General features: G+C 38.6%; 1 protein-coding gene across 6 annotated transcripts in view; it reads right to left on the bottom strand.

The window, feature by feature from the left end:
• DACH1 (dachshund family transcription factor 1) overlaps nt 1–27,248 on the bottom strand; it is a 514,217-nt gene that overhangs the window by 256,042 nt on the left and 230,927 nt on the right. For all 6 annotated transcript variants that reach the window (XR_013543786.1, XR_013543788.1, XM_078390759.1 and 3 more), the window contains exon 3: nt 5,421–5,582. Coding sequence is in view for 4 of the 6 variants with exons in the window: in XM_078390759.1 (XP_078246885.1) it covers nt 5,421–5,582 (162 nt within the window). In the remaining 2 variants the exon portion in view is untranslated. The remainder of the gene's footprint in view (nt 1–5,420; nt 5,583–27,248) is intronic.

Raw genomic sequence — 27,248 nt, forward strand, 5'->3', positions numbered from 1 at the left:
TCTTATTCCCAAAGTCTCAAAGGTTCAACTCAGGCTGTTAACAACACCAAAAAGGGAAAATATTACAGAGGCTGAGAAAAAAAATAAAGATTCCAGAAATGTATGGGAGTTTCAATATCATTCACATTTTTTGCTCTTTATAAATATTTTAAACAGCACCACAATTTTTTTTGCTAAGTATCTGCCATTTAAGTAATTTATCAACAAATTAAATTGTTATAGAAAAGTATTATGAAAACTTCAACATCTTTCTGTTTTTGACATGTGGAAAGTAATGTACAAGAAATTGTTCAACAAATGATCAACAGCTAACAGAACACATCTTGAAACTCAAGTCACTGTCAATAAGAACCACATTTAAGCATTATTTATCTCGATTTAGAATTTATTGTTCACAACACACAAGGGTGAAATCGATTTATATGAGCACAAAGCAAGGTGTTTTTTTTTTTCCAACTGGCCGGCAGAGACTTTTAAAAAATACTTCACTTCTAAAATCGATGCACTTCAATTTGTTTTTGTGAAATGAGTTGATTTCAACAATGTAGATGCTGACTTCCGGCTTGACACAGCGATGAAACAGCAGCAGGAGGACAGAGCTCCATCCCCTGGGCAGATTTCCCACCTGTCTGGGACCCTCCATGGGGTTAAAACCATCCCAAAGAGGTGGCAAAATGGGGGAGAAGCCTGTTGATCACGAAGGGGGGAGGGATGTCAGTTACCCACGATTGATCTGGGATACTCCCCACTCAACTGGGGGTGGAAACAAGCAGCTGAACTAGCTTACTTGCAAGTCATCGGCAGCCAGCAATGCAGAACTGATAAATCAGCCTAATTAACAGCGTGTTACCACTCGGTGAGAAATTTTTTTTAACTGTATTGCTTTACTATCCCTGGACAAGAAAATTCCTATGGTAGAAATAGTGTCTTCTATTCCCCAACACTGACTGAGCAGCAGTGAATCTGGAGAGAGGAGGAGACGTAGGGAGACACAATTGGAAATAAATTATACATTTAATTATACTTCAAGGAAGGAAGTTTGGTATTTGTTGTTATAAACTTAAGAATCTTTCTCCTGAAAACATCATTGGCAACAACTCTGGGAAACTAAATTTGTTTATGCTACTTGAAACAGCTAGCTAAGGTGTTGGCAAAAAAGCCTAGAATCAATGACCTTGAACACTTTATGGCAGTTTGGAATTCCCTTTCTTTTTGAGGACGGAACTTAACTACAGATAAATTAACCCTAGAAAGCCCAATCCAGCCAAAGTGGAACTTCTAAACTGTACCTTGTTTTCTGAACTTGACTGGACCTTGAGCCTTTAGGCGAGGAAAACTCTCTATGTTTGAGACTGGATTCAAGCTGAACTCTGATCAATCTATTAAAGTGGACCTATGGAAGCAAGTATTGATAGAACTGGACTGATTAAGCATTTGGACAACTTTCACTTGGAATACAATTATTTGACATCTGGGCATAATGCCGCAACAAGGACAATTTTGGGATGAAACAAAATCTACTCTTCAAGCAATTTTAGAAATAGTGAGATCCCATAACTAAGAGGCGAAATTATTAAAGGATCAGTTGAAGAAGAACTATAGTCAACAGGAGACAGGGAATAATGAACAAGTAAATGAGAGGGTGGTGGATGATGTATGCCAATCAAAAGAGGGGCTGGAGGAAATTATAGAAGAAAACCTAGGAGATTTAACTCTAACCCTGGTGCCAAAGATAATTTTAGGTGTGCTAAGGGAAGCTAAGGGGAGAGAATCAGGAGATCTAATTTAAAAGAGCCTGGATGATCTATTGGAGATAGATCAAATGTATAAAATGTTCTCAGGTGGCACAAGGCATGGCAGAATTTTTAGAGAGATAGAAACAAGAATTGGGAAAAGATAAATAAGAGAAGGAGTTACTTAGAAACATGAAAAAGGAAAAAAATATTAATGTGGCCTTCAACGTGGAAAGCATATATATACCTAACTTCTGGAATTGTAAGGGGGCATATCCTATATATTATAAAAAGGAATTAAATTGAAATAAGGGATCACTAATCAGGGTAAAGGGACAACACGGTGGAAGCTAGATATAAGGATAAGGTAAAACAAATAGTACTTAATGAACATACATTAGATATGATACTGATATAGATATGATAGAAAATGTGGAGATAGAAATGGTTAAACCATTATATAAAGAAAAGCTGTATAAAATGCTTTAGATAACATCTGTTCTGTGTTAGGAACCTATTCAGTTATTAATGATATAAAATACAAAGTTCGCTGGTTAAATCACCTCAAAATTATATAAATTTAGAACCGGAATTACTTTTATTATGTATATTATTAGAGGACTTTGAGAACATTGTATATTATGAGAGCAATATTAGGATAGTAGCCAATATTGTTTACTAAAATATACACATGAATGGTTTAAATGTTTAAAAAATGTATAGATTTTGAAGGGACAACTAAGACACCAAGACGCAAAAAACCCCACAAATAATTATAAGCAACCCATGTAATACAGTGTTTAACAAGCATGAATTAAATGTAGATAGATTGAAAAACTAATAAAATATTTTAAAAACACACACAATGCAAATGCCAAAACTGATTTAAATTATCAGAAAAAAATGTATTTCCATTTAGTGCATGTGAATGCATGCAGCCACCAGTTTAAATACTAAATGACTTGAACCTGATTTTTTAAAAAATCTGAATAGATTCAAATTATTGGTGGGACCATAGCCATATTTTTGAACAAAGGAAAAAAATAAAAATAAAAATAAAAAAGTAGCCAAATCCTGTTTAACACTCCAAATCCATCACATTAATCTTACCCCTCTGCAAGTTAAAAACGAAATACATTATTTTTTATTCTGTTTTATCAGCTGCATAAAGATTGCCAATATCTGGATCTCACTTTTTGCTACCCATTCTCCCCTCTTAAAGAATATATACTGTAGCCTATGCTTCTTGCAACATCTACAGCTCATGTCATTTAGCTACTGCTGCTGTTCCCAAACTTTCCTCCCTCAAGGCCACTTTCACAGTTGACCATCACACTTCTATGCAGATACCTCCCATCAATATTTCTCAAAGAGTTTCTTTTAAGATTTCTTCCTCCCCTTTCCCCCCCCTTCTTCTGTTACTGAAACATTAACTGAAAAGCAAGGGGGAAATGTCCTCAGAATGCTCTGATGTGCACATTTGTTCCTTTTGTTCTTGACTATGAGTTAAATAATAAATATGAACAAGAAGATGCAGAAGAAAAAAGTTGTCGAGTTGTCATCCTTAAGAATAATCTCAAAAACGTGCAAAATAGAAAAAGAGGTGTACATCAGATTGTTTTGTCTGTTTTTTCTCTGTGCAACCTATGCCATGTACAACAGTTAACAGTACTAAAACTTAGATTTCAGTTGCCTCAGTGCATTTATCTCAGAGAGCAGAAGGGAACTATTAAAATGGAATGACCTTAAAAGCTATTGTAATTTTAGGTGTATTTTCGCAGAACAAATTGGCTACACACATAAACACGTCATGTTGATCCTGTGTCTTATGGGACAGAAAATGCTGCTAATCATTCTAAATATTTAACACAGGAAGGGAAGAAAGGTGCTTACCACTTAGAAATTTATCTTGAAAAGTAAAATGTCTGAAGTTTCCAAACTTTGTTCTATATAGTGGTTCCTCGAATAATGATGACTTTGTGCGATCGCTATAGTGATTCGCAAAACAATCATTCCAATGGGCAATTTTCGCTTGATTATTTTGGCCGTGCTTCATGGACCATTTATTCGCAAGACAACGATTTCTACAGCTGATCGGCAGCTTCGCAAAATGGCTGCCCTATGTTTTCGGGACCTATGCTTCGCTGGACAGCCATTTTAACAGTTGATCGGCGCTTCACAAAATGGCTGCCCTATGGGCGATCCTGCAAAACGATGAGGTATTTTCCCCATTGGAACACATTAAACGGGTTTCAATGCATTCCAATAGGGAAATGGTTTTTGCATGATGATGATTTCACTAAACAGCAATTTCTATAGGATGGATTAGCATTGTCATGCAGGGCACCACTGTATGTTCTTTACAATGGTGCCTCGACTTGCAAACGTCTCTACTTATGACGATTCCAAGTTACGACCAGCTCCAGCCGAAAATTTTGCTTTTACTTGCAACCAGAGCTTCCACTTACAAACAGAAAAGGGCAGGGGGAAAAGGCGGGAAATTCAAATTGCTAACTGTAGGTGGCGATGAGGCTGTTTATTTGTAGCTCTTTCGCCCCAGCAGTTAGAGAGTGTGCATCGGAGGAGGCTTGGGGCTGCCTCCTGCTTCTGAGTGAGCATGTTTGTGTGTTTCCATGGAGGCTTCAGGCTGCCTGGTAAGGTAAGGTGCTTTTTCCTGCTTTTTAAAAACTGTTCTGGGTGTTTTTGCAGCGTGGTTTTGGTCTGGGGGGTTTATGTTTCTGTGCTCTGATGGGTCTTGGGGGTTTGTTTTTTGGTTTCCCCCATTTTCGGTGAGTTTTGGGGGGTTGGTTGCTTTTTGGAGTGTTTTTCCCCATTTCCGATGGGTCTTGGGGGGTTTGGTTGCTTTTTGGGGGGTTCCCCATTTCCGATGGGTCCTGGATGGTTCCCTTTCTTTTTCCTTTGTTCTATTTGCATTTCTGACTTCCCCCTTTTGTTCTCTGTGCATTTCCAATCTGCTCCGTTTGTTTTCTGTGCATTTCCAATGGGTCTTGCACGCCTGATTGCTTTTCTCCCCCCCCTTTTGGCTGGAAGGGATCAATCGCGTTTCCAATGAGTCTTGCAGTGGTTTTTTGTGATTTTTTTCTTCAGCTGGAACAGATTAATTGCATTTCAATGCATTTGTATGGGAAATGGTGCTTCGACGTATGACTATTTTGAGTTATGTCCATCTTCTGAAACGGATTATGGTCACAAGTCGAGGCACCACTGTATTATATTCGGCACTGGAAGTGCAAGAATGAAATATTTTGCTTTAAACTCATTAGAATTTACAGTGTGATAATTGTATGCCACTGGCCTCATTAGAACTCAATGGGACAAACATAGCCTTAAATCTAAATACTTTCTTGCTTCATTTGCCTACCAGTGGGCTGTTAACCAAAAGTGAAATATTTCTGATAGAACAGAAGAGTACTCTGATCTCAGTATTTGATTGAAAAATGGGTATTCACACACTATTCTTTTAAATATATAGTAACAATAAATAGCCACTTACAAAGGCAATAATACTTATAGTACAAAAAACAAAACAAAAGAAAAACCCTGAAGTCACATAAATATAGTTCAGTGGGAAACAAAAAAAAACTATACAAATGCTACTCTTCCCATCAAAATAGAAGAATCAGTACTGCTGTGGCATTTATAACATAGGAATCCTCTTACACTTACCCACACTAGAATTCAGATCCCCATTTTCAGATTCGGCTCCATGCTGGTTATTACTGGCATGATAGTTCGACATAGCTTCTAATTTGATTTTCTTCACCTTCATGGCTTCTGCAATAGCTGCATTGGTGGCAGCTGCTGCCGCCGCTGCTGCAGCTGTCAAACCTGAAAAAGGAATAGGAATAAAACTAATGAAGCTGTAACTTCTATCAAGTTTGCATCTGAACTGAATCTAAGCATCATCTTTAAGCAAAACATTTTCAAGTGACTGGATATCAAGTGTGCAATGAAGATTTGTTGGTTAGATGTTAAAGTCATGTCCAACTCTTTGTGACCCCATGGACCAGAGCACGCCAGGCCGTCCTGTCCTCCACTGCCTCCCGAGTTGTGTCAAATTCATGTTGGTAGCTTCGGTGACACTGTCCAACCATCTTGTCCTCTGTTGCCCCCTTCTCCTCTTGCCTTCACTCTTTCCCAACATCAGGGGCTTTTTCCAGGGAGAATGAAGATTTTAGAACTACAGTGGAACCTCTACTTACGAACGTCCCTACCTATGAAAATTTCAACTTACAAACAGCTCCGGCCGCAAAATTCTGCTTCTACTTGCGGCTGGAGCTTCAACGAACTAACCAAAAAAGGCAGGGGAAAAGGGTGGGACATTAAAATTTGCTAACCATTGGTGGCGAAGAGGCTGCTTCTTTGTAGCTCTTTCGCCCCAACGATTAGGAAAAGGGAGGCTCAGCCTCCCGGGCTTCCAGCACCACCACGATTGGCGCCTTCAGAGGCCTCTCCAGCCACGTGTGTCTACTTATGAGTAAGGGCCATCGAAAGTGTGTGTTTACTCATGAGTAAGGGCTGATGAAGGCACAGGTCTACTCATGAGTAAGGCCTGCCAAACGCCCTGGGTGTGGCGCGCGGCAGGAGGAGGAAAGAGAATCGATTGGGTGCTGGTGCTTTGGAATCCATGGAAGCCTCCGCAGAGGCTTTGGACTGGGAAGGTGCTGCTTTTTCCTTTTAAAAAAGTTGTTCTGGGTGGGTTTTGGAGGGTAGGTTTCGGCTGGGGGGGGGTTTACGTTTCTGTGTTGTTGTTTTTTGTGTCTTGTTTTGTTTTTTGCAGTCCCAGCATGGGTGCTCCAATGTTCATTTTTTGATTCATTCGGGGTTTTTTGTTTGTTTGTTTGTTTGTTTTTGCAGTTCCAGCGTGGGACTTGCAGTGTTTATTTTCATTTTATTTTTTATTTTTTGATATTTTTTCTTTGGCAGGAATGGGTTAATCGGTTTTCAATGCATTCCTATGGGAAATGGTGCTTCTACTGACTAAAGTTTCAACTTCCGGCCACCATTCCAAAATGGATTAAGTTTGTAAGTAGAGGTATTTACAACAAAAGTATACAAAATGTACCCAGCACAGCCATAAAGAACTGGAATGTATTAACCGGCACGCTGGGGGAAAGTATTCTCTCAATACGTTTTAGTTAATCCGACATCCTGTACTATTATTCTTATTGGACTAGATACAGAGAGTCATCCTCACAGCAGACTCACATGAGTTAGATTAGATTAAATTCCACTGATTTCTGTTCCCATATTTAGCTATTCAGGAATGGATAAAAACCTTGGTTATATTTCTTTTAAAGAAACGTATCTGTGCTAAACCAAGAAAGATGAAGAGAATTTGCTTTAGCACAGATATTGTACAAGGCAAGTTATTTGCTTGAATTCTTTTCTATCAGAAGCCACCACTTTGCTTGTGCTTCTTCCAAGTATTTCGGTAGAAGCAGAAGCAGTCGTTCGGCTCTGCCATCCATCCAGGTTAAGCCCATAAAAGAGGTCATCTCAGATATACTTACTTACTTACTTACTTACTTACTTACTTACTTACTTACTTACTTACTTACTTACTTACTTACTTACTTACTTACTTACTTACTTACTTACTTACTTACTTACTTACTTACTTACTTACTTACTTACTTTTGGATTTATATCCCACCCTTCTAGACAAAAATCTACTCAGGGCGGCTCATAAAATCAAACAAATAAAAACAACAATTAAAAACTACAAGAATGGGAGAATAAATAACAAAAGCAAGAAAACAGAATTGGCGGGAGGGAAGGCCTGCCTAAAGAGCCAAGTTTTTAATTGACTCTTAAAGGCACCTAGCCAGGGTGCCAGGCAGATCTTTGGTGGCAAGCTGTTCCAAAGTCGAGGGGCCACTGCCAAGAAAGCCCAATTTCTTGTTCTTTCTTTTTTGGCCTCTCTCGGCATCAGGCCCCTCAACCGTCTTTCCTGGCTCTGGCGAGTGACTCGAGTAGATCTAGGTGGGAGAAAGCATTCTGCCAGGTATTGAGGTCCTAAACCGTTTAGGGCTTTATAAGTCATCATTAACACTTTGAAGTCAATGCGGAAACAAATGGGCAGCCAATGCAAGGCGGCCAGAATGGGGAGAGATATGCTGGTGTTTTCTTGCTCCACTAAGTAAACTGGCTGCTGCATTCTGCACCATTTAAGCTTCCATATTTAATCTCAAAGGTAGCCCCACGTAGAGCGCATTACAGTGGTCTAATCTTGAGATTACAAACGCATGGACCAGAGTGGTGAGGGCCCCACCATCAAGATTGGGACACAGCTGGGCAATCCATGGTGAGTGCCAGGTCCAGGTATACTCCCAAGCTGCAAACCTCACTCTTTACGGCGAGAGTCACTCCCCCCCAAAAGAGAGGGAGTTTCCCAAGCTGCCAATGGGGGTGGCCACCGACCCTCAGGACCTCCATCTTGTCTGGGTTCAGCCTCAGCCCATTCCCCTGCATCCACTGCAGTACAGCTTCCAGGCAATGCTGAAGGGACAGAACGGCATCCACTGAAGTAGGTGAAAAGGAGATGTAGAGCTGTGTGTCATACCATATTGATGGCACGAACCCCCACACCCCCACACCCCACCGCCCAGCAGCCTCATATAGATATTAAACAGCATTGGGGAGATGATCAAGCCTTGCGGAACCCCTAATTGAGACTCCACGGGGCCAAGACACTCTCCCCAAGCTGAACTCTTTGAGGACGCTCCTCCAAGGAGGATCGGAGACAGGCAGGCGCCAGGCTATACCATGGTTTTATTTGCTCTCTACTGGAGCCAACATTCCCTTTAATTTTCCAGAGTTCTCCGTGAGGGCTCCTCTCCATGGCGTGTGGGATTCCAGCCACGGCTGGAAGCAAATAGATGGAAACACTGGGTTGGCACCTGTGCTTGGACACAGTTTAGAGGGAACTCTGACTGGAGCACAAATTCCTGTTGCACGCATTGTTACACAGTCTCTTTTGGATTAGCTCTTAATTGATTATACAAAGGTGAACAAATGCTCACATTATGCCTGGATCCAAAGGAATCTTCTGCTACTGAGAAAAGGATTCCCAGTTTTCCCTTCCAGCTGGATTTCCTCACTGTGTTATGCTTGGAGGCTCCAAGCATTGGGAGATGCTTAGGGGACACTGAAAAGGGATAAGGACAAGAAGGGGAGGGAGGGGAATGAGAAGATCATGGGGTTCTACACACAACTTTTGGGATCCAACAGTAAATCTGTTTTTTTTTTTCATTTATTTTTTTTAAGGGGTTATTGGCCTGAAAGTCAAGTATTGCTAAATCTGACACACCATAAAAGGCCAATTGCTCCTCACCAATGCTATGCTTCCCCAAATATAGACAAAAACAGACAGCTGAATGCACTATATGCCATGTTCACACTGTGTAATGCAAGGTATTTTATCTGTCAGAGCTGGCATGTACTGTTTCAAGTAAACAATATCGGTACCAATGTATCAGCTATACCATTACTATTCTGCATGATAATTAGGTTAAGACTTTCTTGTTATGAGGAATCATATACAGTGGTGCCTCACTTAACAAGTGCTTCGTTTAACGACGAATTCACTTAGCGATGACTTTTTCGGAGCAATCTTGCGCTCCGTTTAACGATGTTCCTTATGGGTGATTTTCGCATAGCGATGTTTGGGACCATGCTTCGCATAGCGATGACAGTTTGGGTCCCCCTGTTTCACTTAACGATGGTTTTGACAGCCTCATGTTTGCTGTTTTTTATGTTTAAAAATGTTTAAAAATGTTTAGAATGCTTGAAATCATAAGTGCACTTAATAAACCCTTTGTTAAACTAATTTGACTCTGTTCCGACTCTTTTTAAATTTGTTGTGATTTTTCCCCCATTGAGATGCATTGAATAGGTTTCAATGCATTTCAATCGGGGAACTGTGTTTCGCTTAGCGATGTTTCCTATGCCGATTTTCGTTTAAGGACGACAATCCGTTCCCATTGGAACGGATTATCCAGTTTTCAATGCATTTCTATGGGAAAACGCGTTTCGCTTAGCAATGTTTTCCCATAGCGACAATCTTTTTGGAACCAATTAAATTCGTTAAGCGAGGCACCACTGTACTTCTTCAAAGTTCAGCCAGCAGAATTTAAGGGTAAAACTGAAATTTTAAGAGAATGAAAATAAATGTTTTGGTACTATTTTGTTTTATTTTTAAAATTTTTTTACATAATATCTTCATCAAGTAAGGAATTTACTATCCCCTCTCAATTATTTAGTTGTTCATCTCTCACCTAGTTCTGGCAACAATGAAACAATAAGGGGTCTGTGATTTCTTTCATCTCTGTGTTTGCTGGGGTGAAGCAAAGATCTGAAACAGACTTTTGAGTCCTCATTTTGACGCTGAGAGGGAGAAGGACAAGGAAGGCTTGTCTCTGTACTTCTCATGCAGGTGAAACACGATAAAGCAAGTCTGTGCTGATCTGCTGCCCTTTGCTGGTCCCAAGCTGGCAAAAAATCATGGAGTTTTCTTTAAAGTTCACACCAATTGGCAGTCACAAAACATGGGTGGGGTCCTTGCACGATCCCTTGACATCTCTGAGACTGAGAGGGATGATAGACGTGTATGATGGTTGATTCTGCAGTTGCTGGAAAACTAGAACTCCAGTCACCCAGCAGGTGTGGAGGAAGCCTATGCGGTTCCACCATCCCTCAACCAGTTCTGAGCTAGAATAATATGGCACAAATGCTTTTATTTATGTATGTATTTATTTATGTATTTACTTATTTATTATTCTGACCACCTTCTTTTTAAGAATGCAGCAGGATCCTTAGGATAAGACTACTGTAATGCCTGAAATGTAAAAATGCAAGTAGATAAATAGGTACCACCACAGTGGGAAAGTAATGGTGTTCCGTGTCTAGTTGCGCTGCCTACGTGACCACGGAAATTGTCTACAGACAAATGCTGGCTCTACGGCTTGGAAATGGGGATGAGCACGGCCCCCTAGAGTCAGACACAACTGGACTAAATGTCAAGGGGAACCTTTACCTTGGCAAAGAGACAAATTTGGTTTGCCAGTAAGGCCACCCAAAATGTCTTGATTACAGTACAGTATATTAATATACAGTGTATCACAGAAGTGAGTACACCCCCCTCACATAATATTTTAGTATATCTTTCCATGTGTCAACACTGAAGAAATGACACTTGGCTACAATGTAAAGTGGTGAGCATACAGCTTGTATAACTGTGTAAATGTGCTGTCCTCTCAAAATAACACAACACACAGCCATTAATGTCTAAACCGCTGGCAACAAAAGTGAGTACATCCCTAAGTGATAATGTCCAAACTGGGCACAAAGTGTCAATATTTTGTGTGGCCACCATTATTTTTCAGCACTGCCTTAACCCTCTTGGGCAGAGAGTTCACCAGAGCTTCACAGGTTGCTACCGGTTGCCACTCCTCTATGACAATATTACAGAGCTGGTGGATGTTAGAGACCTTGCACACCTCCAACTTCCATTTCAGGATGCACCACAGATGCTCAACAGGGTTTAGGTCTGGAGATAAGCTTGGCCAGTCCATCACCTTTAACATCACCTTCTTTAGCAAGCCAGTGGTCGTTTTGGAGGTGTGTTTGGGTTTGTTATCATGTTGGAATACTGCCCTGCGGCCCATTCTCTGAAGGGAGGGGATCATACTCTGCTACAATACGTCACAGTACATGTTGGCATCCATGGTTCCCCAGCAGCACTCATGCAGCCCCAGACCACAACACTCCCACTACCATACTTGACTGTAGGCATGACACACTTGTCTTTGTACTGCTCACCTAGTTGCTGCCACACACACTTGAAACTATCTGAACCAAATGGTTTCAGAAATCCATGTCCTTAGTCTGCTTGTCTGCAGCAAACCGTATGCGGGCTTTCTTGTGCACCATCTTTAGAAGAAGATTCCTTCTGGGATGACAGCTGTGGAACTTCCAGTGACCAGTCCGAGAGAGTGAGAGCGACAACACCTGCTCCCTCTTCACTTGTGACACTAACAGGTCTCATGACACCAGGGAGTGGAAAATGGCTACTTGGGCCCAATCACTTAGGGGTGTACTCACTTTTGATGCCAGCAGTTTAGATACTAATGGCTGTGTGTTGCATTATTTTGAGGGGACAGCATATTTACACTGTTATACAAGCTGTATACTCACTGCTTTACATTGTAGCCATGTTTCTTCAGTGTTGTCACATGAAAGGATATACTAAAATATTTATGAGATATGAGGGGGTGTACTCACTTCTGTGATATACTGTACATCCAAAATATCTCACAACATTGTCCAATCCAGGTCTTTTCTGCCATTCAGTACAAGGAGAAGAATATATTGATACCCCTTGCCTCAACAAATCCCAAAAGGACCTGAGATCCAGCTACCTGCAACAGTACAAAGTCTGGAAGAGGCTGTTTGAAGAGATATAAGCTGCAGACGCACAGCACTCTAGTGTCTTTCACTACTAGGAATGGGGAAAAAAACAAGAATAGAAAGTCAGGCGGTAGTTCTGTGGCTGTACTACTGAGAAATACAATACAAAAGGCTGAACTGTGCACTGGGCAGAAGGTCATTAGTACATCTTCATCCAAATGTTCCTTGCATTTATGTGTTTCATGTTCTCTATGCCATTTGGACAAGTACACTACTTGCCATTAAGAAAGCTCAATGGAAAAAGTCAATCCACCAAAACCAGTTTAAAAATACACACAATAAGTGCATTGATTTTTTAAAAATGTATTTATAATTTTCTTCCAGCATTTGTTTCTTCATAATGTAAACAAATGCCCCCTGAAAAAAGTGAGCCTATTATAGCTGCAAGCAGTAGTTATCATTAATATTCTGAAATTGATAAGCTGTTTATGTCTGGCATTCTTCCTGCTGATTATTCAGTGAGACAGGCCACTTTATAAATATCTCATCACTCCAGCGTCACACAAATTTCATCGACAGTGCTCCTGCACAGCTATTAGCAATATGAATCTAACCATTACAAGAGGGAGGAAAAATCGAACATGTGGCATTAATACGCAGTCCTGGTTCCTAACCATCTGATAGGCAGATGGCGTAAAGTGGATTCTCCAGCTGAAATGAAGGGGCACATCATTTAAAACCTTGTTTGCATTCTAACTGATATCAGTGCCATATTGATATACATGATACATCATGGCAGTATTTGAACAATCTAGTTTGTTTCCATCATAAATGTTTACAGCCTTGTTTTTTATCTTTAGGAGCATGTTCTGAAGCGTGTATATTTAATTTATGAAATTTATTGTTTACTTCAGAGGAATCAGAAAATTAACAAGATGCAGGAATATGAAATTGCACAACCACAACTGAAAAAGAATAAAGTACAGGATGTTGTGTGTTTTTTTAATTCAAAAAAAGCAGTTGGTGGAAGAATTTTAAAAAATTAGCTCAGGCATTTTATGCATTAAATACATTTATTCATTAAACCTCCCAGCTTCCCCATGTGATATACTTAGAAGTTCAATGCTTTAACACAGCTATTCATTTAAAGCTCTCACAGAGTGCAATTAATCTTGTCCAACTATTTAATTCAAAAAGCAAAACATCAAAAATTAAAGTTCAATTCAACAATCGTGGTGTTGCAGTAATCTTCCCTACTGCTGACAGCTCCTATAGACTCACTGGGAAAAGTCTGTTCAAGGTGTCTTGTAAGAGCTGGATGAACCTGAATTATAACTCAATTCAAAGCTCTTTGAGTCTTAGCAGGGACACAGGTCTTAGCTTTAGCTAGACAGTGAAAAACTACCAACCCCCCCCCCAAAGCAATATCCAGTACTGAATGAACTTGTTTTACAAACTTGCTTCCTCTCCACAGTCATACTGAACAGACTAATTTCTCTTTCTCCTTCACCCATTTAAGAAGACTCAGATTAAAATTTACAGTTCTAAGAATGACAACATATATTTTCTTTTGATAACAAAAAATCAGAATAAAGCATGATAGAAAATGTAACTTTCTACAGTTATGACTTCTCCCCAATTATCATCTCTACTCTTTCAGATTGTCTGTGGAGGTTCTGGTCTGTGGACAGTCTTTATTAGGAAATAAAAATCTCTGCAGCTTCTTGATAGGACCACAGGTCTGCAAAGTACCCAGGCAGAACTGACTCCTCACAGGTATCATTTAGGCCTGGATGAAGATTCTTTTCAATTTTTCAGTGTTTCCTCATGGGAAATTATTATTTTTTCACTGTATTTTTTTTTCTTTTGAACTATTCTGCTGACTTCACAGTTATTACCTATATGCATATGCTTTATCTGTTTTAAATTATGAGGACCAATTGTATTCCCTGGTATCTGTCGCTGCAAACTCACTGAACCTATGTTTGTCTTTGTGTCTACTAAAAACTGCCAGACCTCCTCTTCTCCCATTGTTGAGAATTCAATTCCCGCCCCTCCCCATAAACCTCAGAGGAGAGAATAGACATATTAAATCCTGCCAAATACATGCAATATCACACAAAGCCTATGCACTGAATATATCCTGACATTCCACATACTGTAGCTGCTGGTACTATAGTTGCATGCTAGTAGAGCTATATTACTTTCAAATGGGAGGTGACATAACTTTTGAAACTTTCTTCATTTTTAACACATGTGCTTGTCAGATTTGCAGATTATACAAAACTGGGTGGAATAGCTAATACCCTGTAAGACAGAAACAAAAATTAAAATGACCTTGATAGGATGGAGCACTAGGCTGAAAGCAACAGAATGAAATTCAACAGGAATAAGTGCAAGTTGCACCTCAGAAAAAGAAACCAATTGCACAGTTACAAGACAGGGGACACCAGTCTCAGCAAAACAATGAGCAAGAAGGATCTTGGAATTGTCATAGATCACAAGTTAAATATGAGCCAACGGTGGGATGTGGTTACAAAAAAGGCAAATGCTATTTTAGGCTGCATTAATAAAAGAATAGTTTCCGAATCCTGCAAGGTGCTAGTCCCCCTCTATTTATCACCTTGCGTTTGGTGTCCAGTTCTGGACAACACATGTCAAGAAGAATGCCAACAAATTGGAAAAAGTTCAGAGGACGGCAACAAGGATGATCATGGGACTGGAAACCAGGCCTTATGAGGAAAGGCTGAAAGAATAGGGCATGTTTAGTCTTGAGAAAAGCAGACTGAGGGGTGATAGGATAGCACTTTTCAAGTATTTGAAAGGCTGTCATATAGAGGAGGGGCAAGATATGTTCTTGATCATCCCAGAGTGCAGGGCATGCAACAATGGGCTCAAGTTAAAGGAAGCCATTTCGGTTGAATATCAGGAAAAAGTTCCTGTTAGAGCAGTATGACAGTGGAACCAGTTACCTCAAGAGTTGGTGAGTGCTCCAACACCAGAGGCATTCAAGAAAAACCTAGATAATCACCTAGCAGATATGCTTTGATTGTATTCCTGCATTGAGCAGGGGTTGGACTTGTAGGCCCCTTCCACCTTCACTTTTCTATGATTCTATGAGTTACATCTGGTTTTTAATCATTTGTTCCAACAGACCTGAATGCTGTATTTTTTTTTTCTACTGGGTTTATCTATTTTCCCAGAATCCTGCTGGGAAAACTCAGCACAGAATTGTAATTGTACAAGTGGCTTCCTGCCTAGGCTGAAATCTAATTCTTGAAAGGAAATCCCATTATGTTCTGTAATATTCACTTCTGACTAAAGACGTAGAACCAAAATGTTAGGCTGCAATCCTAAACTTGCATACTGTACTTGCAAGTAAATCATATTTAAATGTAACTTATATATATGGTAAAACTAGAAAGAACGTGCCTGATACATATCTCCAGCAACGTCTTGTTTTCTGATTAATTTCAAAGGAGTTAATCTAATGCCTTTAAAGTATATATATTAAACAAATGCCACCAAACAATAAATGTATTTTCTATGAACAGTCTGAAATATTTCAGATGTGCATATGGAATCAAAACACTTCAATTAAGAGCGTAGTTGTTGTTTTTAGCAGTGATCTCTTCAAAAGCAATAGATTCTCAGTTCTTTTTCAGTCTGTTGCATTATTCATTTCATGTGCAACCTCAAGCTGGACCATAAATTGTTACTTTATCTAATCAAAGGCGACTTAACTCTACAGAAGGTCAAAGGTTTAATTTTGTGAAGTATTATCTTACGCTAGGAGTTTAACTGAAAAATAGAAGAAGAAAAACAGCCAAGAAACTGGTAATAAATGAACCTTTATAGCTTCAGGCATTGGTCTAGTTAATAAACTTTCATTGAAGGTTTCTTTCAACTGTTACGGACAAGGAGGTTAAAAAAAAAACTTAAATTACAGCCATGTGTGACTTTTAAAGCATGATTTTTTAAAAATCACAGCCTCTTTAGCCTAGAAGCAAGACAAAGATATTGTCTCCAACTTCTTAAGGAAAAAAAATGCATGCTTCTGAACAGATAAAAAGCACAGACACTTCTTTTGTGAAAGCAGGGGTCAACTTAGGGGTGGGGGCATGAATTCTTCTGACTGACTCCTGTGACCTCAACTTTTTCAGGGAGTTCCTCGAAGTGTGTTAAGGATGCAGTGTCCAATTCACATGGAAACAAATACATGTAGGATTAAATAAACAGATTTATTTTCTGTCCTGAGGTACAAAGGGGGGATTGGTTAGTTTCCAAAAAAAGGGGTTCCAGTCCACTTTTGTTCATGTTTCCATGAAAGCAAATCCACTGAACTGCATTCAGTGGAATAAACTTGTATAGGATTCCAAATTATTACTAAGAGCCCCGGTGCTTTTCTTTTAAAAACAGTGTTAATTTATAGCATCTGTGACATTTTAGAAGGGGAAAATGATGTTCTAATAACACAGAGTAGAGTCTTACAAATTTGCAAACAATTTCTTACATATCCATTCTTCACCAGTTGTGCATGGCTCAGTGGTTATGAAGCCTATCATATATAAACTGGTTATCTCATCTCTTTCTCTTGTGTTCTTTTTATGTTTGGAAATGTGATCATACGGGTCATGTCCCAAGTTCTCATACACTAGAGCTCACTATTCTTTAACAGATGGGCAATTTATCTAGACTTTCTTATAGATAGCATGCTGCTATACATCTCAGAAAACCAATAGCATCCAGCCTGCTTGCACCAAAATAAGTCAACACTTGGTTTTGGTTGAGCACATTATGCCTTAGTCAAGGCAGATTACAAATTTTAATATAAACTTTGGAAGGACCAAGGAAAGAACTTCCTGTGTGTGTGTTTGTGTGTGTGTGTGTGTGTGTGTGTGTGTGTGTGTGTGTGTGTGTGTGTGTGTGTGTGTGTGTGTGTGTGTGTGTGTGTGTGTGTGTGTGTGTGTGTGTGTGTGTTAATAGCAATAACTAAAATGTTTTAACAACTTAAGTAATGATGTAACTTTGTAACAAATGTTGTGTACTCTATAACCTACAGGTGATACAAGTATATGTCAATTGTGTATGTGTACATTTTACTATAGTCATGGAGAAAGAGGTGAAGAGAAGACTTGGATCACATGTATGGCTACGCCACTGCTCACCACATACATCAGGCTTTACACAACATACTGTTTGTGACTTATATTCTCGGTCTGAACAGTCTATAGCTCCTCTATGCCTATTCTGCACAGAGGACATAGGAATGGACAGCATTTCTTGCTCATCTGTATTCATGTGCAGCTGGCCCACTTTGGTATGGGTCAGAGTCTTTCTGATTTTGTTAACATATACAAACACATATTTTCTTATATTAAAAAGTTATTAGCCAAAGAAACATGTTGCATGGACAGCAGAGTACAAAGCATTTCAGTTATGTGGCACAAGTCATCTTGGAATGTTTTTATATCATGGACTCAGATGATTTTAAAAAGTAAATAATTAGTGCTCACTGCATTTCAGTTACACTTCATACAGTCAAAACCAGAAAATAATACTAAAAGGATTTAAACATCCTTATCCATTGTCTTTAATTTAGCTTTAGGAACAAAGACACAATTAATTAAATGTAACAATGCTATAATTCAGAATTACTGAAAATACACGTTAACACCTCTAAGTGCAAGAAATGGAGCTAAATAATCATAATATTTCTACCACCAGGAGCTTTTTGTTTTGTTGTTTTCGCTTTTTTATTTTTATTATTTTATTTATATCCCGCCTATCTAGTCAGCTCAGGACCACTCTAGGCGGCTTTTTCCTCTTCAATGATGTGAATCCACAAGGCATGAGGAAAAGGAATTCTGGCTGAACTAATACTGATTAAAATTTAAGCAAGTGTTTCAGCCCAAAAGATGCATAACTCTGCTCTTTTATATCTGTCACAACCTTGAAAGCATACGTTTCTAGTGGATCACTGAAAAAGGTGAAAAGGCCTGCTTACTTAGGTAAAATTAAAGCTGTTCTAATATTTATCTTTGCCCTATCAAGTTTGTGATTTTGAATTATTCATTCATTCATTCATTCATTCATTCATTCATTCATTCATTCATGTATTACATTTGCATATTGCACCAGTTAGTGCAGGGAACTATTCTGGGTGGTTTACATCCAAAGTAACATAAACATAAAATATATCGCAAATAATATCCTAAGAAATAAACCACACCTATACACAAATAAAACACCAATAATCTAATAAATCAAAGAACCAAGACGATAGCAAATGGGAATCATCAAATTTATTATAAACATGATTCGGACATTTTCATCAGGGAGTCTGTTTCAGCAATAACAAAAATAAAAAATACTGTGGTATTTTGAGACTGACACATTGATTTCAGTGTGAGCTTTGATGGACTACAATCCATGTCTTCAGACACATGTCTGCACAATGCTGAGTCATCAGTCTAGAAGCTTTTGTGTCACCATAAGAGACTGTCAAACAGGAGGGTCCAATGCAAATTCTGTAGAAGACAAGTATACCAACTAGCTAATTTCACAAATTACTAAGAAAAAGTAATAGGAAAAATATTGGCAAATATGATGTTTCATGTCACTAGAAGTGGGGACTGCCGATTCTTAAAACACACAAATCTAGTATCTTGTGGGGTTTGGAGAAGAATTCAAAGGAAGTGCAGATATGAAGACAGAACGGACCGAAATGTTTTTGTACTAGGCCTGTAGGGATATGTCAGCCCAACAAATAATGTATATATCTCTAGGAAAATACCTTCTGGGTAAAGTCACCAATTTTAGCACTCATAGGCCAACTAGTTCTATCATCATTTGCAACTGGCTTAGAAAGCTACAAACCTAACACTACAAAGTCATACAAAACTTCTGAAATAGTAGAAGATTTTTTAAAAGGTCAATCACAAAATTTCATCTTAAGAAACTGGTTTGCATTAAACAATGTTAGTCCTCATCCAGTGTGTCATGATGTCATGCATCACAATCCATCCTTCTGTGACAGGCTGTTACCAAATACAATTTGTTTACAACTGGAGTAGATGAACATTACAAGCATCACAGGTGTAAAAAATAATTAAAGGATTAAAGCAAAACCATTCTGCACACATGCACTGCAAATAGGACTTTCAATGGAATTCCTTCAGAATCTGAAAGGTTACAGCAACACACAACAGAAGACACTGAGAGATGGACAGGAGTTGCAAATATACTAAAGTGGACTTCAGGTTCAACTCATTTGAGTTTCAGCAGCATTACTACATTTTAGTGGTTCAAAATTAACCAGATATGACAGGCCTCTTCAACAGGGGATTAAAAATCACTCATGATTGTAAGGAGAATGAAATAGGGCATAGATCTTTACTTCCAATTTTGAGCCAGGATAACAATATGTTAAGTACATGCTGTAAACAAGAAGCATTACAACCTCAAGCTTTCATCTGAACACAAAGCCGAATAAAGTACACTCACAAGGACACCTAAAATATTTGTGAACATATAGGACAGAAAGATACATATATCCAGAATCTATAACTACAAACACCAAAGGAAACTAACAAGAAGAATATGGGAACATAGCTGTGCTGTCCATCTCCTGTGATGGGGCAGCAAAATGGCCCATCCTGCGGAAACAACATGAAGAGAGTTTGGATAATAAGAGCATCTTTTACTTATACATCTCTTCCAATCACATCTGTAGAAGATATCCTAATGCCATCTTCCTTCCCTCCACCCCTATTCTAGGCTATCCATTCTTCAAAAGCACCAATTCACTGATCCCATCTACTGAGTAATTCTTAAGAACAATTAAATCAGTCTACATAATGACTATGCAAGCCAAAGCTACTAGCACTTTCATTTAAAACATGTGAGTTCATTCGATATTGATAACACCGATATCATTATTATGATGTACTAAAAAAGCATATTAAACATTCTATAACACTTTTTCTAACACTGAATTTGTCAAATAATAGGGCTCAGACTCTTAGCCTGGTTCAATTCAACTCTGTAAAACATATAACATATGTATGTGTGGCTTGAAAATCCTATAGTGATTATAGACTCACTGAAAAATATATTGCACAAATGGCTTCTTACTCAGTAAATCACTTCTTACTGGAGAGGAAATTAACCTTGGATGCGTACTGAGGCATTCTACAATTCACTTTCTTCTATTTGCAGCATTGATAAGGCACAATTGATCTTTTTTTTTTGTAACATGACCATTACATTTAACATTACAAAAGAGAATGCTGATTGTGTAAAGGCAATAAGTACACCTAACCAAATGAAAGCATCTATTAAAGGGCAGCTGAAGTTCAAGCTTTAAATGCAAGAAAGGGTAAGAGAGGAATAGCCTTTTTTTCTCATGCATGTTTATCACAAATATGCGTTATGCTCTGGATCTTTTTTGTTCACCAGTGCACTCCATCCAGATCACTGAGGACAAGGCACGAGGACAATGATTTGAGGGTAAGGGGAAGAGCTCAGTGGTTTAGGTGCCTGGTTGCGGAGCCAGAGATCAAGAATTCAATTTCCCACTGTGACTCCTTGACAAGGGTTCAACTCAATGATCCATAGGGTCCCTTCCTGCTCTGCAATTGTAAGAATATTACTGAATTGCTGCTCAGCTCAGTGATCTAGGTCTCTGGTTGCAGAGGCAGAGGTTGGGCGTTTGGTTTCCCACTGTGCCTCCTTGACAGGGGCTGGACTTGATGATCCACAGAGTTCCTTTCAGCTCTGCAGGTCTAAGATTACTGTTATTGTCATAATTATTGCTATTATTATTCTATAAGATTTGGAGAAGGAGAAAACAGACATGAATGCTGGGATTCTGGAAAGGACATTCATTCATATTTCTTCATTAAAAACACCCCCTCTAATAATTGCTCCTTCACTCAAAGGGACATAGACTGCCTCTTCCCCTCTCCTTCTTTCATATGAAGCAGTAAAGACCTAACAAGATAGGTTGGAATAAAAAGTTCCTACCCTGCTACCTAATTATCTCCCAACTCCTTCCTAGGAAAAAAAATCACTCAGTAAAATTCAAAACAATTGCTCTGGGAGATCCTCCATAGGAACAGAGAAATGAAGCTGTGTTTTAAGAGATGAGCCATAAATTCCAAACTGCTAGCTGAGGGGAGCTTGAAAACAACTTGCATACTGCATTATCTCCATCTAAAAAGGGAACCTGGAGTCAGTATCATAAGCCACGTGAATGTAGGACATTAATAACAGCATATATATTGGAACTACCCACAAGAACTTGATACATAGCCTTGAAGATTATTTTTCATTGAAGCTTGTTGTTTGTTTTTAGGGGTTTTTTTGTTTGTTTGTTTGTTTTATATTCTTAGTGTCCGGTAAAGGTATCACCTGTTCCTGTATTAGTACTTCTAATCTGTATTACTCAAATGTATTTACACAGAACTCAGTTTCTTCTTGTTCCTGTAAGTTGATGAATTTTGAGTTTCTTAATGAGTTATTTATTGAAAAATATATATTCAAAAATTCCATATGAACAATAATTTAATTGCATATTCTAAACATAGTTCCTCTCAAAACGTTTTTCTCTAAATCTTCTTCCCTATTGTGTATTTTCATGTATCTGAGCTAAGATGTGAGTCAAAACTTTTGACAAGTCCAGCATCCAGGGGATAACGAAACTCTGATCCACACGTTTCCTGAGCAGGTACAAATCAAGTCCAATAGCTGATTTTACGAAAATGAACAAAAGCAGAACTAGAGTTCTATTCCTGCCTTAACTGATTAATTTATGAGGACTTCAAGAAACACAGGGAATTCCAAGAAGAAAGTAGAGCTAATCTCTACCTTGATATGATAGTATGCCCGTCATGGTATCCCATGTGAAGATTAGATCTAACATTTTAAAAATGCTATTTGTGTATGCTTTAGTAAAATCTGCCCGAGAATCTTACACATTTATCCATACCAGAATGCAGCCGATTTATATTTAGCACATAATAAAAGTTACGTTATCTAACTATTTTTGGAATTATTCTTTCTGCAGGCACTCTCCCTCTAACACACACACACACACACACACACACACACACACAAACACACACACACAGAGAGAGAGAGAGAGAGAGAGAGAGATCACATGCATGCACATTTAAGTGATACACAACAACTGTAGTGTTGTATTCCCAAAACAAATTGCAGGATTCACTTTCTGTTTCTTATTTTTGTCTGCAAATCTCCAGACCCAGATGTAAAATTATTGAAGATGTTTTTACCATAATATTTTACTTCTTGACACATAACAAAAACAATTATTTTGGCAGCTTCAAAGATGCCTCTAGCTCAGATAGTAGGTTGGTCATCATCCATTTGCTATATGGTCTCTCAATTTTATAAAGTATCATGGATGATTTGAGAATTACACCCTACACCTGTATAAAAACTGTTATGAATCCATACACACAATGTAATGAAAGAAAAATTAAACTTACATGTGTATGATTAAATAGGTTTTGCTAGTGTATGTTTCTCTCTTCACTGTGCATTGATTATGCAATTTGTTTCCCGTGTTACAACAACTCATAATTGGGAGCAAGAAAATTGAAACATGATAAACACGTTGAATTAAAGTGTCAGTTGGATGGATAGCATTTGAACAAGTGTGAGAGCTCAGTGTTCTAAAGCAGGTTTTTAATATATAAAATGAGAATGTTACTCACTTTCTATTCCTGCCCCAGTAGTAATAATTTTTGGCTTAATATTCCCAGGATTCAGATAAATTCTTTTATTTATTTATTTATTTATTTATTTATTTATTTATTTATTTATTTATTTATTTATTTATTTATTTTTCTTCCTTTGTATCTTAGAATAGATAAGAAGTTAAACATAGTTACTAGGTTCCTAAGTTACTTGCAACAGTCTGTAAGCCTTCCCAGAATAATGTGGTTCAAATTATGCTTTGTGAAAGGACCACCTTTTTATGACTACAATTGCAATGATATGTACACCAAGTTAATACTGTACATGGTACAATGAGCGCAATTAACTTCCAAGATCCCGTGTGCAAGATATCGACTTATTTTCTAAAATGCACAATGAGTTTCATCCTTAATATATATTTCCTTTACATAACAACTGTGTTTGTTTTTGTTGTTTTAATTCTTCTACACGACAGAATTTAGTCTATGATTTTTTCAGAACTCTTGAAAACCGCCATTTCTCACATAACTAGAAGTTACTTCAATGAAAATAACTACATCACATGTCACTTACTTTCAGAGGGGCAACTTGATTATGATTCTTTCTGCCTTTGTGTCTTATGGAATCTATCATACTTGCTTTGTTCAATTTGATCTTGTTGTCTAGAGTGCAAATTCTGCTTATGAGTTCGAGAATGGCAAATGTGTCTGTTACAGCTTGAGTATATTCCTTGCTCATCACAGAATCCCGACTTGAGCTTAAAATGTACCAGCAGAGAAACCCTATGACTGGACAACATCCAGTGTTTGTTTCAGAATAACACTCCAACCCTGGTCATGCTTCAGAAAAGGAAGTACCGCATTTCCGAGGCTATAGTAATAATTCCAGAAGGGCTGAAAGCAGGATTATCACACCATATGCAAAACACAACATTCTTGCGGGCATTTAAAAGCAAGTTAGCTTCACTGTTTGACAGTCAGTCCCACCACACAAGTTCTTCTGTAAGCAGGGGAAATTTTTAAATTGTCCCTGTACAGTGTTTAAAGAAAGAAGAAAAAAATCATTAGCACCAATTAAATGAAGGGCTGGAGAGCGATTTTTAAAATCTGTATCTATGTACATTTTTTAAATAAAACAAATGAAGGGAAATTTGAACCTTCCTCTATCTTGGGAGCTGATTCTGATCTAGACTGGACCCAGGCGCACTTGCTTTTCAGTTTTAAAAGGCTACCTCCGGCTACACTTTCAACAGTATATAATATATACTGCTTAAACAATATATATTCTGACCATACAGCAGATAGAGGGAGGGAGGGAGGGAGGGAGGGAGGGAGGGAGGGAGGGAGGAAGGAAGGAAGGAAGGAAGGAAGGAAGGAAGGAAGGAAGGAAGGAAGGAAGGAAGGAAGGAAGGAAGGAAGGAAGGAAGGAAGGAAGGAAGGAAGGAAGGAAGGAAGGAAGGAAGGAAGGAAGGAAGGAAGGAAGGAAGGAAGGAAATGTCTCCATATTTAAGATAGAAAGAAACTGAGATTTTTAAAAATTCAAACTTTCAAGTGGGAGGTGACTTAACTTTTAAACCTTTCTTCATTTTTAGAATATCTGATAGAAAAACATTTGAACATGAATGAAGCAAAATTGACAGCTTCATCCAAAGTCACCCATTCAGTTCACACAGTATGATAGACAGTAGTAAGACCAGATCTGTTTCGAGTGTTTCACCACATTTTATGGAATTCCCTACACAGATAATTAAGTTCAATTTCTTCTCGGGTATCCTTCAAACAATCTCCAAAGGCTTGCATTTTATATATAGAAGATGGATAAAAATTAAACAAATAAGTAATATTTAATGTCTCAAGTAGCAATACATTTCAAGCCTCCTCTGACCAAAGGAATATTATGAAGTAGATACATCAGCGTCTTTGTTCTTACAAATAAGCTGAAGTTGTCATCTACCTTAAATACTGATGTCAAGAAAGAGATGAGATGTCTCTTAATATGCACATAACATCTTAAGGGAAGCTCTGGATCAATACATACAATAAACAGATAACAAAATCATGGTTCAGGCCTCCTCCTTTTCTTCCTAATTGCACTTATCACAATATGTGATTGGTTCCTAGTTTTGGTGTTGCTCTTCTAACCCCCCCCCCCAGCTATATCACAAAGCACAATAGGAATAAAATTGGACTCCTCCATATCTCAGCTAGATTGAAGGTAAGAACCAATCTTTATACCTGTTCTGACATCATAAACACTAGGTTTCAGTCTTAACACACTGTGAGAGGATAAAAAGGGGACATCTGCAACAGTTCAGGCTGACTAAAGAGAGGTCCTAGACATCATTTACATCTAGATGTGCTGTCAGGTATGAAAATGGGCACTTCAAAACTGAACAGAATCCCAAGTCCCAATTTTTATCCCTAGCAGGATGCCAAGACCAGAATAAAGAGAGGACTATCTGCAGTTGAAATTGGCTGAATAGAAGTCTCGTCCTGGTCTTCATCAACATTCTAGCACAGTGAACAGAAAAGTTCAAATCCCCCAGTTAACACACCATGATAAAAGGCAATAAAAGGTTGAAGGACGAAAACAGTATGGTCAAGTAACAATGTACAGTCAACCCTCAACTTACGAACTTAATCCGTTCCGGAAGGACGTTCGTAAGTCGAAAAGTTTGTGAGCCGAAGCTAAATTTCCCATAGGAATGCACTGAAAACCTATTAATCTGTTCTGGCTGTTTTTGGTTCTTAGGTTGAGGGGCGGTTTGTAAGTCGAAGCATTAGTTCCCATAGGAACTAATGCAAAACCGGTTAATCCGTTCCTACCACTAGGGGCAGAATTTTTAATAAATCCTAAGATGGCGTAGGTTAAAAAAAAAGGCAGGAAACCACGGAGGGAACGAACTAACACTGTTTTAAAAGAATACTTTTTAAATAAAGTACCTTTTAAATCAAAACAAGCAGCTTTCAAAGCAAGTTTTTACCCAAGCAGGTTTTAACTCAAACTGAGCTCCATTTTACCCAAGCACCGTTTAACCCAAACAAAGCACCTTTTAAACTAAATTTTACATTTAAAAATGACAATACCAGGCAGTCCCAGGTCTCTCTTCCCACTCTCTAACCGCCTGCATGAGCGACGACGCAGACAAACAGCCTCTTCGCTAATGGAAAGTTCAAATTTCCCACTTTCCCTGCCTTCCCCGCACTTTTTTCCGTTCGTAACTCAAATCCAAGTTCGCAAGTCGAGTTCATATTTTCCTATCAGAGTGGTTCGTAAGTCGAAATGTTCGTAACTAGGCCCATTCATAAGTCGAGGGTTGACTGTATGTACAGTCATGTGAAAAAGAGAGTATACCTTTTGAATTCTATGCTTTTACATATCAGGACATAATAAAAATCATCTGGTTCTTAGAAGGGCTGAAAACTAGGAAAATACAATCACAGATGAACAACAACACATGACATATTACATCATGTCATGATTTAGTTAACAAAAATAAAGCCAAAATGGAGAAGCCATGTGTGAAAAACTAAGTACACCCTTATTGCTTCCATAGGAACTGAAGGCTATATACCAGTCAGGTGCTGCTAATCAAAAGCAAAGCAAAGCAAAGTGTGCTGCTTATATACCGCCCCATAGCGCTTCAAGCACTCTCTGGGCGGTTTACAATTTAATTATGCAGGCTACACATTGCCCCCCCCCCAGCGAGCTGGGTACTCATTTTACCGACCTCGGAAAGATAGAAGGCTGAGTCAACCTTGGGCCGGCTACCTGGGATTTGAACCCCAGGTCGTGAGCACAGTTTTAGCTGCAGTACAGTGGTTTAACCACTGCGCCACGAGGCTCACTGAAATGCCCTTAAGTAAATGATCATCAGCAACTGTGATCACCTCTATAAAACCAAACTTTTAGTAGCTTGCTGGAGCATTCAGTTGTGTGCTAACACAATGCCAAAGAGGAAATACATTATCAGTTACTGTAGAGAAGCAATTATTGCTGCCCAATCTGGGAAGGGTTATAAGGACATTTCCAAACAACTCTGCAGAGAGGAAGATTATTCACAAGTGGATTCAAGATGGTTGCCAATCATCCCAGCAGTCCAAGTAAATTCACCCAAAGGTCAGACTGTGCAATGCTCAGAGAAATTACAACAAAAACAAAGAGTTACATCTCAGACTCTACGGGCCTCAGTTAGCATATTAAATATTACAAGTTTATGACAGTATAATTAGAAAATTAGAAAAAGTATTTGACAGTATAATTAGAAAAGGCAGAACAAGTATGATTTGTTTGGAAGGGTTACCAGGAGAAAGCCTCTTCTGTCCAAAAGAACATGGCAGCATGACTTAGGCTTGCAAA

This window comes from Pogona vitticeps, chromosome 3 (genome assembly GCF_051106095.1).
Source record: "Pogona vitticeps strain Pit_001003342236 chromosome 3, PviZW2.1, whole genome shotgun sequence".
NCBI lineage: Eukaryota > Metazoa > Chordata > Lepidosauria > Squamata > Agamidae > Pogona > Pogona vitticeps.